Source organism: Vigna angularis, chromosome 8, assembly GCF_016808095.1.
Source record: "Vigna angularis cultivar LongXiaoDou No.4 chromosome 8, ASM1680809v1, whole genome shotgun sequence".
Classification (NCBI taxonomy): domain Eukaryota; kingdom Viridiplantae; phylum Streptophyta; class Magnoliopsida; order Fabales; family Fabaceae; genus Vigna; species Vigna angularis.
The window spans coordinates 6,010,553-6,029,590 of record NC_068977.1 but is presented as its reverse complement, the minus strand read 5'-3'; the positions used below and the strand labels follow the sequence as shown (position 1 = coordinate 6,029,590).

Here is a 19,038-nt window from a genome sequence, read left to right as displayed (position 1 = left end):
AAATTTCTCCTTTATTCATGAGACGGCTTATTGGATTCTATGAATTGATCTTAAAATAAATTTTGCAATCCTACTAAAATTAAGGACAAAAGTTATTCTTTAAATTTCAGTTGAAAATGTAATTATTTTTAATGCGTTTTAATATATATAAAGTTTATTAGTAGAAAGTAATCGATATTCTATATCGTTAATAATATTTCTCAAGAACTATTAAAATTTGGACTGTAAATTGTTGGAATCTTATTAAAAATAATCGATAAATATAAATTATTCGAATCGTTAAATTATAAATTAATTCCTATATAGATTATTTTTAATCTAAGAATGTGGAATTTGAATGTAAAGTTATTAATATAAACAATAAAATAATAAAATCATTTTAATCTATTGAAGGTATAAGATTGATTATAGTTTTTATTATAATTCTAGTCATCGTACTACATTCTATGCAAGTATGATGAATTAAAGAAACAAGAAATGTATAGTTTGAAATTTCAATTGATAGGTTATGATATATTTATTGATTGTAACTCTCTTAAATTCATTCTAATTTCGTATTTAATTGATAATTCAAAAGGATTGTTATTTGACACCGGCTTAATAGTTGTAATTTTGTCATATTAATAAACTCGTTAAAATTTCAATTGGTAATGTTATAAATTGTAGTGTTTGAATTTTCATTAATCAGTTTATATAATTAAGCAATTGAATTTTTTTAATAAAATATTAAATTATAATAATCGAGATTGATTATAATCAATGTTATAATCTTTTATAAATTTAATTTAAGAGAATAACCTTTTATTTTAATTTTTTTAATTTAATTATTATAATAAATCACTCATTTAACATTTAGGTTAAAAAATAGTTAAGATACAGAATAATTATCTTAGAGTGACACAAAGAATTACATAATCCTTTATATATATATATATATATATATATATATATAAGATAAAATAATACGAAGATATATTAATTTTAAATCAAAGTAAATAATATTCTTGACAATTTATATTCAAAGTTGAAAACATCTCACTTAATTATTTAAATAAATTAAAATAATAGTGAATTAAAACGATACTTAATTTTGATAATAAAATTAATAAGTTACATCAATACTTTTATTTTTAATCAGATTAAAATGAAATTAAACAAGACTAAATTAACATGAAATTAAAATTAATTAACACAAACATAATTTGATAAAGAAAATTGGGTAGAACAAAACTTAATTTATAAAAATTCACAAATCTACATGAAACTTTATTATTGCATATTCTAATATATTTCTCATAATTTTCTTGAATAAATTTTCTCCAATTGATTAATTCTATTTCATTTATCGAAATGCACCATTAAATTTAGATAATTATAACTAATATGGTTTTCATGATTTCACCATTCTATTTGATAATATAGTTATACATTTTGATAATCCAGATAAAGACCTAAAGTGATTCTTAAAGTACCCCAATTACAGGAAGCCAACCTAAAGTCCTGATTATGGAATGACCTGTATAAATGCAAAGACCTAAAGTAGATTTCTCTAGATTGCACTTTGTTTTAATTTCACGTTATTACTGACTTGAAAAAGAAAAACAACACTTTCAATAACCTAATTTGCTCACTTACCTTCTTCATCCATGCTTCACATCAATAACCTAAAGTCCTTACATCTGTTACATTATTCAACTATATAATGTAAACTTTGTCATACATACAAGAAATTAATTCGCTATTCTAGTTAAAAGGCTTATCACAGTAGTCATTATAAACACTAACAACTTGACATTTTCTCAACTCAATTTCTGAGGCTATGAAAAAGGAACTTACATTAGAGGAAGAGTGTTGGTGTTTAGCCAGAACCGGAATCAAGAACAGGAAGCCTGCAATGCAAGCTGATTGATTTATCAGTCTCGCGAGTGCCTGGAATGAAGAACTGAAATATCACTGTGAGGCAACTGCCCTGTGGACCAATCCCGTAGAAAGCACAATCTGGTCTGGCCAAGTGACACTGGAGGCTCTTGGCGAAGTGCTTCACACTCACTTGCACAGATTGTCCATCTCCTCTTGAAATGGACCTTGACGATCGTGTCTGAGCACTGACATTTTGATCTTCAGAAGGGGCATTTGTTTGCTCTCCAATCACCACCAGTCTCCGAAACTCAGCACCCAGACAGATCAGTGTGGTTGAAACCTGCACGCTCAAATCCCCATGCTTACTTATGAACACATTCACAACATCTCCCACCTGCTTCATCCGATCCACCAAGTTCAACAATTGATTCGAATCAGGCACCTGCATGGATGTCGAAATTAAATGAGTGAAAAAGACTCGGATTTCCATTGATTCATCTTCTCTTACACACAAACACAACGACACAGACTCATTATTAGCAACTTCAACCCTCTCTGATCAAAAACTCACTGGAAGATTTAGTCACACATTACTACTGCAATGTAACTTGCTAAAGAAAATCTCTCTCTACCAATTCAAACTAATTTCCTCTTATATTTACAAATATATTGTATTCTCTTAACCGCGTAATAATTTTAATTTCAAAATAACTTCCTATCTCAATATTAACTACACGCCGTAAATCAAAACAACCTAATTTTTACATAAGGTTTTAGAAACCTGCCCGCAACCCTGCCTTTTGTAGTGTTCAGAACTGTTATTCAACGGCAATTTGACCACAACAATCAGCATTTGTCTGCAATTTTCTCCAATATAAAAAAAAAATACGATAAAGCTATATATATGAGATTGGAAGAGTGAAGAACCTGAACGAGTGTTGGAGGGAGATCCTGCGCCGAATCGAGCGCGCTCTGAAGCTCAGTAACCTGCGCCCGCGACAAGGGTTTGGAGATGGGAATGTCCTGAATCACAGCGGACTTATAGCCACGCGTTTCCAGCGTGAGGAAGGGCATGGACTGGGTGGAGTTCGGGGATAGTTTCTTGACGAGCTTGATCTCGAGGCGCGTGGCGGTGGAAGATGAAGCGGAGTACTCGGAGGCGATGACGACGGCGCTGCGGAGGGCGCGGAGGAGGAGGGAGAGGTCGAGGGCGAAGGCGATGCGGTCGTCGTTGTTGCTGGAGATTCGGTAGTCGTGAAAGAGCGCCTCCTTGCGGAACTGTGCGACGGAGTGGACGCCGTCGCCGTTGAGGAGGTTGTGGAGGAAGAGCGCGTGATCACGCGTGAGGTAGAGGTGGCAGGATTTTCCGGTTTTCTCGAGGACGGGGAGGAACCGCTTCTCGAGGAGGTTGACGCCGTTGTCGGTGATGAAGGCCTTGAATTTCATGGCTGAAACTATTGGAATGAAGAAATTGAAAAGTTAGGTGAATGAATGAAGAGAGTGAAGAACTTTGAGACTATTTTTGGTGGAAAAATTGATTCAATTCAGAGGTTTTTTTTGGGGGGAAACCAAAATGGCAATGGAGAGATACTCATTGAAAATTGGGTTTAGAAGGTTGCTCAGAAAACCGGACCGGTCGGTCTGTTTGATCAAACCTAGTGGATAAACCGGATGGAGTTAGTATTACTCAAAGAAAAATAAACCTTATTTATTGTTACATTAACTAATTAGAAAATCTGTATAAATACTAACATTAGATTTAATAATTTTCTTTCTGTGAAATGTTTTAATTTTTTTTTGAGATATTATTTTTGAATTTATTTATTGATGTGTACATTCAATAACTCAAAAGGATAAATCTAAATTATTTACTGACTTTATGATGAATCATTTTTTTGGTAAATAAAATTTAACTAATGATTGTTTCTGTCAAAGATTGAATTAAGAAAATTACCAATCTATTTAACATCGTAAACAAACAATATTTACATTTTTGTGATAATTTTATTACATAACTGGATTTGTCGTAATATTTTATGGGCAAGGTAAGAGCACTTATGTACAAATATTTTAAAATATAAACAAATGCTCTAAAAAATACATATTTCCATAAGGAATTGTATATTTAGTAACTAAAAATTTTAATCAATTTTAAAAAGACATATTTCATTTCAGTCCTAAAATAAAACAGGTATGTTATTTAACATATTTAGAATTAATTACATTATATAAGTAAGATGTAAGAAAAATAAACTTAAGTCAATCATGTTAAATTTATCTTCGACCATCATTATAAAAATAAAGAATTTTATCAGAAGTTTTTTTCTGTATTAATTTCTGGTAAGTTTATTTTCTGGGGTTGACAAAATTATTGGAAAAATCACCATCACAAAAATTTTCGGTGATTTTTTTCATAACCGTTGCTATTTAGGGTGATTTTTCAGAAATCGTTGCTATTTGTGCAGGCTTTTCAGAAACCGTTGCTATTTATAGAGTTTTACAAAAACTGCCGAAAATTGCAAGTGTTTGAAAAAATTGACGGTAGTTGCTGGGTAAATAAAAACTGCGCGGGACTTGTATGGGTTAGTAAAAAAACCCCAAATCACAATAATAAAAAAAAGAGAACATGATTTGAACCTATTTGGGGAAGTCCATCTCTACATCGCGAAGATGTCACCGTCGTGGTACCTACCGCGCGGCAGTGAGGATGGAGGTCACGCTTGGCCACCGAAACTTGTGTTTCCTCTCTACCAAAATTGAACCCAAACTTCCTCATTTGCCATGCTCCTTATGCAAGAACATCGCACACCTTGCTTGAAATCCAAAAAACGTCAAGAACAACGTTCGAGACGTGAAGACTTAAAAATGCAAAGATAAGCCTTTGAAACGTGAAGATAAGCCTTTGAGAAGCGAACTGAAATCTAAGAAACGTAGATAAATCACACGAGAAAGAAGTAGGGTTGAGGAAAATGAGTTCAGACTCAAGAAAAGAGAGAAAGAGGACTAAGAAAATATTCATAAAAAAAAATAAATTAAATACTACAGGCGATTTTTGTATAACTGTCACAAATTTTTAAAAAATAAAAAAATAAAAAATATAGCTACGATTTTTAGTAAAAATTGCCCAAAATTATTTGGGGTTTTGAAATCCGCCCAAAAATAACCTCCCTTAAAATATATTATTTTTATAGTGATTAATGTATATTGGTATAGAATCATGCACTGATACAAATTTATCTTGAATTTGATAAGATTTGTAAATTCTATTTTCTCTTATTATTACTCTTCTTTCTTGTTCCTAAGATCAAGGTATTTCCCTCTTCATATTTATCTTTGTTTGTCCATAGCTTGATAGAATGCTCAAAACAGTGTGTTGAAAAATGTTATTATTATGGTATTTTTTTTTGTCATGAAGTTGTAGCTCATTGTTGAAGCTCTCAAAACAATGATCTCACCATTCTCATCACTGAAACTAATTTTTTATGTTTGATATTTTAGGTTTTTTATGTTATTGTAAATCAAATATAATTACCAGGGACTTAAATTTACATATTTTAAAATTCTTAACCTAAATTTATGTTTAATAAATGGAAATTTATGTTTGTTATATTTATGATAAATATAAATTTATGTTTATGAAACAATATATTTAAATTTTGGAACTCTTTATATGTTTATTAGGTTTGTTATATACACATAGTACATAAATTTATATACATCATTTTACTTTCAATAGTAAAAAAAATTTAAGATGAAAATTGTCATTTTGTATTTGGAAACCCCCAACTTAACTTCCTAAAAAGATACACCATTTTAATTTTACAAAAAAAATCTAAAAGACTTATCTCAATAACTCTAATAACTCTACGTCATAGAAAAAACACCTATAATCACCCACTAAGATGATAAGTTACTTTCAAATCTTTCACAAACATGAAAAAAAAAAAAACTTTCACTATATATAAATAAAAGAGAGAAAATTATATTGAAGAAGTGAAAAAAAAAAGAAAAAACACAGTATCCTACTATAGACATATTTATGTCCAATGCTTCAAAATCTAACACAAAGCTCAATATTTATGTTAGTATATATACTAACTTTGATCATAAAAAAATTATCCTATTTACAAGAAAACCACCTTATAATAACATTTGCACTAATATGCACTTCTTATAACAATATTGTCATCTATACTTATAAAAGAAAAGAATACACAAATATGTCGTTCATATATACTCTCAACATCAAAATCTATAATGATAGCATTAACATCAGTGAAAAAAAAATAGAATTTGTTAAAATATTTAAAAGATCAGTGATTACTTTATTGTTTAATGTAATAAAATAATGCTCATGCCTTTTAACTTAACAAATTTCCCATTACTTTAAACTTTGAAAAAAGGGTCAAGGATACTATTGTGTTGAGAATTTTGAACGTTTAAAAGCATAAAAAGTTCAATTAACTAGATAGTTAAATGACAGAAACTAAAATAACAATATGTAAATATATTTTTTATTAAATTATCAAAATAAGCAAAACGTTACACCCGGTTTAAAATGGAAGCATGGTTATGAACAACATCATGATTAGTATTAATTTGGCAGTTATTATTAACTTTAATTGCATTAAAAGACAACAATGAGTGATGAGTTAATCAATGGTTAACACTCAATTCCATGAAGAGAAAAAAACAAAAAACAAAAACCATGGGATGCTACATTGTCCCAACAATGCACAAATAACATTTGTTGATTCCAAAGGACTCTACTTTACGTTTCAGCTTTCACTGAGGCTGTTCTTCTTCTTATGCATCATTTCATAACTTTAAAAAGCGTCACTGTCTATGCTCCACTTTTTACAATGCTTCATTCATCTCATTTTCTCCACACTATTTAATTCACACATGTATCACTTATGTTTCCGATGAAGAGAACAACCACTAACGAAGAGGTGTGAAGATTATAAGGACGTGTCTGTCTGTCTGTCTATCTATCTGTTTATTTATCTATTTATTTATCTATTTATTTGTGTGTGTTGTTTGCTCGACATGACGATGTGGAAGAACATGACGGTGGTGATGGCCAGTGTAGTGGTGATGGGGTGGTTGTCATGGGTGGTGATGGGAAATCCAGTGCTTCATAAGGTGGGAGGCTCCAAAGGTTGGATCAATAATCATGATGTCAACTACACTGAATGGTCTGCCCAAGAACATGTCTATGTTGGAGATTGGCTTTGTAAGTGCATGCATATATACTTCTTTATGTTTCTTAATTTGATTCCATATTCTTCAAAAATGATAATAAGTTTCATCTTATTTGTTCTATCTTATTTTTCTTCTCTAAACCAAAATCATGATTTGTTTCTCTTTAGGTTTTCCTCACAATAGGGTTTTGAGATCGATCAATTTTCGTATATGAAGTGATATTAGATTATTAGTCAAAATCACATATATGAAAAAAAATCATTAGATTATTCTACAACATTATATTGTTTTTTTTCTTATTTTACAAGCTATATATGATATAATTTTGGTGGCTCTAAAATTTTTCAATTGGATCTTCTAATATTTATAAATGTTATGTTGTTTTTTGTGATGAAAAATATTAATTTGGGGAGTTGGAGTATTGGACAAGAATTCTACTCATACTTGCAAAAGAGGGATTAAAAAGAAAGCATAGTACTCTTTTACCCTTTAGTTAAATTCAGAAAGTTTGCTATAATTAAGTGGCAATTAAACGTGTTAATTAATTCTTGAGCTGAAAATACAATAAAATATTTGGGTATTTGGAACGGATTAATCTTTAAGTAATACTATTGAAAGTAAATATAGGTATATGGTAAAAAGAAAAAGTTAAAGGCGTAGTCAAGAGGAGCATAAGATCACATTAGAAAAGAAAAAGAAGAAGAATCTTCCTTTCAAAACGTTGAGAATGGAAGCTTTAACTCAAAATCATAAAATCGGAGAAAAAATTCTAATAGCAAATTGAAAGCATCATCAAACTAAAGGTGCTTTAAATTTTGGTTAAGTTTGTATATATGTAATATTGTTATTTGATTTGGCAAATAGCAACAATAATTCAAGATCATACCAATATATGACATGTGAATGGATTGAAATACAACATGTTAATTGGTTTTTTAATTTAACTTCTTTTACCATAGATAAAGTGAACAAATTTAAATATATGTTTTTGGGTATAATTTGTTTTGATCTCATAAATTTAAAATTTGTTTATTCATCTATATAGTTAAAAAAATGTTCCTTTTAGTTTATGAGTTCCAAATATATAACTATAATTAATTTAACCTAATAATTATAAATTAATTTCAGAATAACTTGTTTTCATTATGCATTCTTCTCATCAAACTTTCTCGTAATAGATTCAGTGATTTTTTTATTACAATTTTAGTTAATTTTTATGTGTTCGAATAAAGAAAAAAAAGTGTTAAAAATTAAACAAAATTAACTAAAAAAATATATCAGTGAATTCACTCTCAAACTATTTTGTTTTTCCTTTTGAGTACCAAATTTAACCCAAAAGTATCCTTTATTAAATTTTGGTAACTGTAGAATACATTTAGGCAGGGGAGATATTATTATTATTATTTAAATCACATTTACTAAAAAGATAATTTTTAATATGAAAATTAAAGAAAAACTTAACTCAAATTAAGGTTATGATTTTTAATTTTCATTCTGTTTTATCTTTAGAATATGTATCTAGCTAGCTCCCTAAAAATTTGGAGTAGCTAGTGGTGTTTTGTTTTTCTATTGTACTTGATATTTTGTCATGTATTATTCTCTTTTAAATATCAAAACTAGAAATTCGGATTATTTTATGATTTTTTAGTGTTATTTCTCTGCTGTACTATTAAGATACACTAATTTTAATATTTTAAATATAACAACTTTAACCTATTAAAATAGTGTATTTTGAATCTTACAACACATAAAATTTAGCATCTGGACTGTCATCCTAAACTTGTTGTAAAAAAAAAAGACTAATTAACTAACCAATATGTTAGTATTTGTAAGTTTAAGTAAAATTATTAAATGGAACATCATCACTAAGATAATTATGAACTAATTAAATATACCTTAAAAAATTAAGCTTACCAAACTTATGCTTTTTTTAAAGACAGGACATTCAGATAAATATTAATATATCTTTACAGATAGTTAGTATTAAAATATAGAATGACATGTTCAAGAAATAAATTTGAAGTAAATTTAATTTTATAAAATGATATTTGTATTTATTTATATATTTTGAATTGATCATGTAACATTTTCAACAAGTAATATTGTTTTATTTATCCATCAATGCATGATATACTTGATTTTGTTCTTACATATATATCTGCTAATGGTAATGAATTTGAAATGAAGTGTTCACGTTTGACAAAAGATACTTCAATGTTCTGGAGGTGAACAAGACAAGCTACGAGAACTGCATAGACAGAGATTTCATAAGCAACGTGACAAGAGGTGGTCGTGATGTGGTGCAGATGACAGAGGCAAAGACCTATTACTACCTCTCAGGTGGAGGCTACTGTTTCCATGGCATGAAAGTTGCTGTGCATGTTCAACAACATCCTGCAATGGCACCAGCTCCATCCATGCCTGTCTCTGCTTCTCTTTTGCCCTCGCTCACGTCTTCCTGCGTTTCGATCCTTCTCGTTAATGTCGTTTATTATGTCAACTTCCTTTTCATGGATGGTTCGTGTCTGCTGAGCTTTTCTTAGTATCATCTGCTGTGCTTTTAAAATAATAAAAAAAAATCAATCTATCAGTATATTTTAAAGGCACACCATACAAAACAATTCAACAGAAAATTTAAATATTCGATTATAAGATTATTAGGAAGAAGCATTGATATGGTTGTTTGTTGTTGAAAGCTACAATGGCTTGTGTTGTTGGTTAGATGTTTAGGTTTTTAGGGTTTGTGGGGGGTGTGAAGGAAAGACCTTGTTCATCTTCTTTTATATATATATTTGCTGATTTTATCTTATCATTTTCATTACTCTTTTTTATGATTAAAAGTATTTGTGTAAACATTTTTTAAATCTTGAAACCTGTTTTAATTTATGTGAAATATTTTTTGTTTTTGGTTTTAGCATGTTATAATTATGAAGGATACAGCAAAATTGGTAGTTAAGTTTATTTTGATCCGGTTTGTTGATGTTCTTAGCAAAAGTGAATTGAAAACCTTTACTTTGTTTTATTTAGTTCCAAGGGTTTTGGTTCGACACTTTGATCAGTCTGATTTTGGTTAACTAGATCAGTTCGACCAACTAAATTAATTTGACGTAAACTTTTTGTCAATTAGGGAATAGAGTGTGTTTTAGTCTGAATTAGAGTGTGTTGGTTTAAGAATTTATAATTAAGATGAAATTCATATTTAAATTGTTTATATTGTCGATTAATTTTATAAGTATATTTAATTCACTGAATTATCTTTTAATGTAGATTTTAATTAGGAATTTATATATTTCTTTCTAATAACAATATCTATTTTTTTATTTTTATATAAAAGTGAAATGGTGTATGAAGATTACACTATGTAGGTTTAATTATTAATTTGATTCTCGTATTTTTTAATTTGGTTCAATTTATTTTTGATTAATTTAGTTCTCTTATTTTGTAAAACATACCAATTTAATCCTTTTCGTTAACAATGTATCCGTATACAATGTATCCGTATACGTAAATAGGTGGAATTTTCATTGTTTTTAATATTTTAAAAAATCAAAAAAATTGTCATGTATCAAACTACATACATGATAGTAATAATAATAATGACATGTGACACTACATGGCCACATGGCACATCGTGACCTAACAAGGAATTATTTTTTTTAAATTAAAAAAAATATAAGAAAATGAAAATTCTTCAATTGATAAAAAATGATCAAATTGATCTGTTTTAAATTATAATAGGACTAAATTGAATAAAAAGATAAGGGGAAAATTTGTACTAATTAAACTAGCTAGGAAATACAGGTATCAAATATAAAATTAAGGCTAAACTATAACAAAGGAAAAATGGAGAAGATTAAGATGGATTAAAGTTGTCAACTTCCATACATAAATTGCAAGAATGTAAATTGTAGCAAACTAAATTACTAATGGTAAAACAAAAATTGACAAAGGAGATTTATGAAAGGAATGACCCAATCATTAATGAATTTGTCATTTTTGTGTTCTTATAGTTTGAATTTTAACTTCAATTTGTTACCTTTTTACATTTGAATCTTTTTTTCTAAGTTAAATTAAAATAAAATAAAATGACATAAACTATGATAATTGCTTTAAATTTGTCATAGTTGTGTATGTTTATGATTATTATTATTGTCTTTACTTGAAGTGATAATATAGTTGTAGAAATGTGTAGAAGTGATATCGAAGGAATTTCAACAAGGTCTTAATCTACGGTACGTACTTTGGCCAAAGATGATAATGAACTAACATTGTGTATGATAGAATGAAATCTATTGATAATGACTTTGCATAACACTAATAAGACCTCTCGAGATTTCATATCAATGTTTGTATTTGGATAATTGAGTAATGTCAAGTATTTCTGTGTATTTTTATTTATTTATTGTATTTAACCCATATTTATTTTATATTTGTTATTTTGTAATTGTTTTAGTATTATTTTTTTTGCACACTAAGTTACCCTATTGTTTCTTTTGTGATCACCTTGGGTGAACATATGAAAAATAGGTGTTGAAGCATTTTTGGTAGAAAATGGCAAAATATTTTTCTTTTTCATTTAATAGTTTTCCTTATTTGTTTAAATATATTTTATTATTATGATTATTTATTGTTTTTAGATAATTATACTATATATATATATATATTTATTCTAAGACAACCTGTTTTATTTTATCAATGTTATAATGTTTTTTTATCGGTTGTAAACGGTTAAAAATGGAATGCTACATCTAACCTTTATAGCTTATAGTGCCAATAAACAATAGAAAAAAAAAGAGAATTATATAAATAATTTTTTTATAACAAGTTTGAAAAATAAAAAAAATGGGATTATGATATTTATTATCATTATAATACACTCTTTTTGTTGTTTTAATTTCTATGTTTTTTTAATTTTTTACTCTTGAAAAATTAAATTATCGTATTTTTTTAAAAGTTGTTGAGACTTTCATAAAAACCTAAAAGGCAATTATTGTAAATTCCATAAGACGTGTTTTGAAAAAATTACATAAAATTGTTTATGGATAAACAAATATATTGGCATGTGATTATAACATTATATGATTAACACCCGAAATGGATGTTATTTTTCCTTCCTTTTTTTACATTTCAAAACTACCATTTTAAAATCAAGTGTTCATATGATAATGCAAAATATTTTATTTTTTTGTATTACAGAATGACGATGATTTCAAAATCTATTTTTCTTTTTAATTTTGTAAAATGGTGATCTCAAAATATCATTATTATTCCTGAATAATAAATCTATTATATATATATATATATATATATATATATATATATTTTTTTTTTTTTTTCAAAACTAAGAAAAGGTACTTGAGAAGAAGAAGGTCTTATCCATCTTCAAAATCGTGGTGGTGTTTTTGTGGCACTTGAGAGGAAGAGACACCAAAAATGGCTTCATCTTCTGTTCAGTGTTGTTCTGTTTGGGTTCCTTCTCTTCCTAACCTTAACACTAACACCCTTCGCTTCCTTTCAGTTAATCCAAACTCCGTTGCTTTCTCCTCCCCTTCTTCCAGAATCAGAGCATCTTCTTCCTCCCCAACCCTCGAAGAAGCTGCTATGAGCATCGACAACCTGCGACGTTTCATCAACCTTAACTCTGGAAAGTGGAACGGCTCTTTCTATGTACCATCTCAAAACCCCTTTTAATAATTTTTTCTTATACCCTTTTTCTTTCATGGACAAACTTTGGTTTTACTTCTTTCTCTCTTTCTAGTGCCTTTGTACTTGTGCAATGTGCTTTGTCTTAGAAGGATTTTCATTTGTTGGTAATGTTTTTACAAAATGTAGAGATTATATGCTCTTTACATTGTCATCCAATCCAGTTATAATTTCACATGTATGCTAAGTTTGTTGAATTTCATGATAACTACCTTGAGAAATGCCCGAAACACATATGAACACCCTCCCTTTAATTAGTTGAAACTTCATGACTTTGGAGTTGTTAGTGTAAATTTTTTGCTGCCTAAAAAATCAAAAGGAAAATGCTATCTGGTTCGGTTGGGGTACTGGCTAAATAATTAAAGAAAAAGAAATTTTTGTTTGGAGTTATGGGAAAAGATGTTGCAAATCATTTTACAAGACCCAGAAATTAAACTACCTCATGCACAAACTAAAGGCATTTTACATTGTCATCTGATCAAAATTGACATGAACGTTAAGTTTGGCGATTTTCAGAGTAACTAATGTAAAAGTTCAGCTAGAATGATTTCTGGTTAAATAGCAATGTAAAACTTTTTACTGTGGTAGTGTGTGCAAATTAAAATTTAATGATTGTTATCGTCTATTAAGTTAAAATTTCGAAAGGAAAAGTACTCAACTTAAACAACTGTGCCCAAGTTATTTTCTATATATTATTCATCTCCATTTTTGAGTAGCACTGTTTTCCTCTGTTTTGTAGCAATTTGATTCATGTGGGAATATGTTACAACAACTGAGTACCAAGCTTTCCGCTAGCTCTTATGGGGAAGATGAACTCATGAGTCTCATTCAAACGTAATAAACTTTTCTCTCCCTCTTATCAGCATGCTTCTTTTCTTGTGAACAAAGCAAAAGTAAATAATGCAACACAACTAGAACTTCAGACGAATTGTAAACAAAGAGCATTGATTGTTTTTAATCTTATTTTTAAATTGATATAATGTATTTTTTTGGACAAAATCTTCTTTTCTTTTTGCTTTTGTTTTATGGTTTTCAGAATTTACAAAATAAACAAAGAAAATAACAAAATATTGTTTTCGCTCTCTCCTTTTTTTTTTTATAAACTTTGTAAAATGAGGACAAAAATTTAAAACGAATGTCATTTTTGTTATTGTTAATAGCAATTAAAATAAACAAAGTGCATCTGAAATTTTGTGATACTTGAATCTAAAACACAGATGATGTCGACCTTTACAAGGAGAGTGGATTCAGTCTACTTAACTGTAACCCCATTGTATTAAATCATTTAAGTCTCAGAATTATTTGTTCATCATCAGGTTGCTTAAAGGTTGAGAGGACATCTTATGTTAATTGTTGCTTCTTGCAGGCTTTATATTAAACAACCTTCATCAAGTACTTCAATTTCTGGAGATGACAATGATGCAGAATGGGCTGAGTACAAAATTAAAGAAACCAATATGTTTACTGCTGACAAATATCAACAAGTGAGATTTTCTTCTTATGCTGGAATGTAACTGTAAACCATCATCTTTTCAAAACATTTTTTGGTTCCTTCTTTATGATCCCATTGTTTCTTTAGTGTATCCATCACAATTAGTTTGCAGATAGGCTTTTTTCCATCTGAGAGGGCATTTGCATTGAGATACCAAACAGCTGGCATGTTGGAAACAGTATTAAGGCAAGGTGTTCTCGGAGAAGATGACACCGGTGAAGAATCACCAAGGTAAAAATGCTTCTTTTCATAGAAGAGACCAGGTAGTACTATTTGACAGATTTCTATATTTGTGAAGTGTAACAATTGCTGACGTTATAACATTTATCATGCATTACTGCTTTAGCAAATGAAGTCTAGGCTGCATTTGGTTTGGTGAAGATAAAAATGGATTGTGCTTCACTTGTTCAGATTGCCGTGGCATAGAGATAAATGGCGGCTAATAGTAATGAGTGTCATATCATTTGGCAGCTTGCATAATATAAGTGGTAAAGTGAGGAGTGTGGTGGGTTGGTGTGACACTATATCTTTATTTCTACTCGTACTAAAATAATAAACTAGTAAAATAACTTTGCTATGCTCCATTGAAAGTGGAGATAGAAATTATGAAATGTCAACATTTAAATGTGACGCTGCAGTATCTGCTCTTGATGATAGTAATTTTCAACTTGATGTGAAGTTTTATTCCAATGTAACATATGCTGGTGTTGCCTTATTATTTACATCATATTACTTTATCAACCTATTTTCCTTTATGCTGTTCAACTTTTGAGTCATAGTAAAATAATGACTTGATGCTAGTATTATAGTCTTTCAGGCAAAGTAGGGAAACAAATGTTTCAAACCCTGATTCTTTGGTTATAATTAACAATATATCATGGCAATTGCTTACTTAGTTACTTTGAAACCTTCAGATTTAATGTCATTTTGATTAATCTGAAACATCCTAGAAACCAAGTTTTATTTGACTAGGTTGTTTTTCACATTGATTACTTGATGACATTGCTGTATCAAAAACCAAGATCTTCTTTAGTAGTTTTTCTTGGCCTTTTCAGTTTTACCCTTCCCCTTTTAACACCCTAATGTGAAAAACTACACTATTTGCCACCTTACATTTGTAATGAGAACCTTTTCCTCTTTGGATTGAAGGTTTTATTGTTGAGTGATTTGACCACTGAGCTCCGACATGGTAAAAGGAAGGCATACTAAATTACTAGCACGCATGTCTTATTTTATGCCTTAGATTATTTACTTTACACTTCCATACGGTGCAGAAATCTCAAGCTTCCCTCTCGGCGACCTTCTGTTGTATGTGAGAATTGCCTGTACTCTCTTCAAAGAGATAAGCGAGCAAGAGCCTTTCACATTTTGGAGCCAAAAGGTACTGTAGATATGCTTATCGTCTTCCTAGAGGAAAGAAGTGATGGGGCTCCTCCTCTACTTGACAGTTCTAAGGTGAGCTTAACTGAGATAGGTGTAGCTTTCATTTATTGTGTATGTCCACTGCAGATTTGATAAGAGTTTTTGTTTTGTATGTTCTACTCATGCTGCAGCAGCAGAACAATATCTTATTCTATAGTTTCTTATGACCTTTTTCATTCATTTTGAATTCATTTCAGGATGCAAATAATAGGATTATACCTTTTCTTGGTAAATGGAAAGGCCATTCCATTACAAAACGAAGTGGTGTTTATGGTTCCACAATTGCTAAAGCCGATACCGTTGTGTTACATGAGATGGATCACAATGGCCAACTTATTCAGGTATTTTACAACTCAATAACAAATGTGGCCTACTCAGTGAAACTTTAGTTCAATAGAATTGTTAAAACACTGAATTATGCAATTTGTGTCTGTGAAAACAAGTCAAAATTTTAGTGCCCTGATGCTTTATATCCCCTTTGCTTGTCTTCTGTTTGAATATATTTTATGAAGTTTTTACTCTCTAATTCCCTTTTGCAATATTGGTTCTACTATTCAGATGTTTGAAATGGAGTTATTAACATACAACAGTCCAAAAAGTATCGTCAAAGTTTTTCAGAAGATGCAGACATATACTATATGAGATGCATAGAATCTTTATTGAATGACATTTTCTTCTGTATACTTCTTCATCACCCCCTTTCAAATTTATTTTATTGGAGCAATGTACTAACATTTGATAAACAAGTTATTTCTTCTATTTGACTCAACATGAGTCCTTTTCCCCTACCTTCATATGTTGTAGACCATAAGATATTTTAAGATTATCACCACTTTCTGAATACTGGAGGTTTATGTTGTTGCTATTTTTGTTTGGATATCAGGATGTTACTTCAGTATCTGATGGGGAAAATGTTACAACAAATGTGCATTGGAGTGGCAGAATATCAGAGTATTTGGTGACATTTGATGGAGGTTATCAGATGATACTATTACCGGGGGGCATGTACATGGGATGCCCTTGTGATATAGCAAAAAGTGTGGCAGAATCAAAATCGTTCCATTTGGAGTTCTGTTGGTTGGAGACACCTGACAAGAGGCAAAGACTTGTTCGCACATATGATGTGCAAGGCTTGGCTGTCTCATCTACTTATTTTTATGAGACCAAATTGTGAATCCTATGTTGTCCTTTTTCCTGAAAATGGATCCTATAGTTGAGTATGAAAATGGCCTGTGCAATAAATGTTCATATTTGTCTTTGCATCCATTGGAGGAATGTGATTTTCTAGTATATTTATTGAGCCTCTGGTGGGAATGCAGATTTTTGTTGTTGTTGTTGGGTTACATAATATTAATGGTGTGTCAACTTAGATGATAATTATGTTTATGAATCCAAAACAAATCAATTATTATTGAGCAATTCTCAATTTCCTTAAAACAGTAAACTGGATTGACCGTTAGAAATAACGTAGATTAATTTTGTATCTAATCTTCTAATTACAGAACATCCTAGTTTTTTTATTGATTTTATCTTTTGACGGAGATTAAGAGAAAGAAATAGAAATAATAATGACTTTTTTTTATGTAATTTTTGTTGTCAGTTATTTTTTTTTATGTTTTAATATTTATAATTTGGTCTCTTAACAAATAAAATATTATTTATAGTCTTTATATAATAAATCTTTCATTGATATATGTTTTTACTCATAATTTAATTAATTAGATTATTTTAATAAAAATAGTCATCTTAATATATTTAATAAATTGTTATATATATATATATTTTTTTTTTTTTATTTATTTATTTATTATCATCAAAACTTTATCCCACATACCAACATATCCAACAATGTAGACAATTCACGACTCACATTCATCCACATAAATCTATCATCTACGAATTGAGCAATGTCTGTCATATATACATTTGTAGAAAACCTACTCTTAATGTACTAAGCAATCAAGATCCTCTATCACAAATAGAAAAAGATATAACTAAAAAAATTAATACATAATTATCTGAAATAGTGTTAGCTTTAAAAGGAGAGTTTTAATAAAACTTAAATTTATCTTTGAAAGTATTTTGCAAATATGCTTATTGGACACTAACAGGCAATGGTTTATCAAAAAGTTCAAAAGCTCTTTAAAATCCCTTTTGTGATGGTAAAAAGCACAGAAACACATTTTACACAAAGAAGTAGTTAACCACTTGTTTTTATACTTGTTAACCCTTAACACGCGCTACATATATTTTTTGCAATGTCAATCATAAAAAAATTCACTAATCAATCAATTAATTACAAGTGTTGTCTTTGTCACTCCTAGATTATAATGAGTATGCAAAGTTGTTCTTAACTATTCACTAATTAATTGATTGTTTATCCATACCTTTGACCCTAAGCTTCACCCTCATAAGTTAGAACTAGGAAAGTTTTGTTGGTTTTTCATTCGTATGACATTCCTCAAATTTAGTTTTTTTTTTATTAATAATGAATTGGGTTCATTACTCATAAATGCTTTAATTTCATATTTTTGACTCATCTAATTTTTGCTCATTATTTCGGTGATAACTTTTTTTTAGACATATTCCCATTTTTTGGTAATTCCTATTGCATTGAATTCCTATGCTATTTTCAACAATTTTTAGAAGTTGAGGCATATTTGCTGCAAATGATTTGAGTTTGTTTTTCTCTCTCCAAATTTTAGTTTTGTTCTGTGATATTAATTTGCATTTCTAAATTAGAATTCAAATCAAAAATCGATTAAATTTTATTTTGACAAATGAATATAAGTTGGATTAAATGATATTGATATTTAATTTATGTAAATAGGTTTCATTGATTAATTGAATGATTAATTGTTTAAATTTGGATTTAATCTTTAGAAAACTATGATTTTCTCTGATTGTTTGATTATTGGAATTTTGGATTGATTTTTTTTTTGTATCTCTTGATTTAGCTTTTGATTTCTATTTTTGTTTTATTTTTTCAATCCCAAAACCCACCAAACTGCCTAACAACATAATTAGTACAAAACGATAAGAACATCGCAAGAACAATTAGACAGATAAATAAGAAAGATTGGAAAAGAAAACAGACAGAGAAATTAGATATGGTTCAATTAAAATGATAACTAAACTTCAATATACATCTACTATCACAAATTCATTACAAATACATATTAAAACTTTAAGGTTTCTCTCAACATGAACTCTTAATTCTAGGTTGAATATAATAGCTCATACAAGGTCCTATTTATACAGAAAATAATTTGACAAAACTAACTAAAGTCAAACATGCCAAAACAGTAGAAAAAGACACATGAGCAATACTTCACAAACATCAAACCAGATAGACA

General features: G+C 29.2%; 3 protein-coding genes across 4 annotated transcripts; 2 read left to right on the top strand and 1 right to left on the bottom strand.

Annotated features, from left to right (window-relative positions):
• Nucleotides 1–1,614: 1,614 nt before the first annotated feature.
• LOC108345032 (checkpoint protein hus1) lies at nt 1,615–4,821 on the bottom strand. Of its 2 annotated transcripts, none has more exons than XM_017583588.2 (3): nt 4,498–4,821; nt 2,788–3,314; nt 1,615–2,302 (listed from the first exon to the last, which is right to left on the bottom strand). In XM_017583588.2, exons 1-3 carry the CDS (start codon nt 4,634–4,636, stop codon nt 1,859–1,861), a joined length of 1,110 nt encoding a protein of 369 aa, XP_017439077.1. In that variant the 5' UTR covers nt 4,637–4,821; the 3' UTR covers nt 1,615–1,858. The 2 variants fall into 2 exon arrangements, with proteins under 2 accessions (XP_017439077.1, XP_052723228.1); XM_052867268.1 differs by having other exon boundaries at nt 2,788–3,515; nt 4,498–4,610.
• Nucleotides 4,822–6,574: 1,753 nt separating this feature from the next.
• On the top strand, nt 6,575–9,883 carry LOC108345192 (lamin-like protein). Its single transcript, XM_017583772.2, has 2 exons — nt 6,575–7,096; nt 9,253–9,883. The coding sequence occupies exons 1-2, from the start codon at nt 6,910–6,912 to the stop codon at nt 9,606–9,608; spliced, it is 543 nt and encodes a 180-aa protein (XP_017439261.1). The 5' UTR covers nt 6,575–6,909; the 3' UTR covers nt 9,609–9,883.
• Nucleotides 9,884–12,430: 2,547 nt separating this feature from the next.
• Nucleotides 12,431–17,059, top strand: LOC108343920 (uncharacterized). Its single transcript, XM_017582365.2, has 7 exons — nt 12,431–12,732; nt 13,508–13,602; nt 14,135–14,252; nt 14,373–14,491; nt 15,535–15,715; nt 15,880–16,023; nt 16,566–17,059. Exons 1-7 carry the CDS (start codon nt 12,499–12,501, stop codon nt 16,854–16,856), a joined length of 1,182 nt encoding a protein of 393 aa, XP_017437854.1. The 5' UTR covers nt 12,431–12,498; the 3' UTR covers nt 16,857–17,059.
• The last annotated feature ends 1,979 nt before the right edge of the window (nt 17,060–19,038 follow it).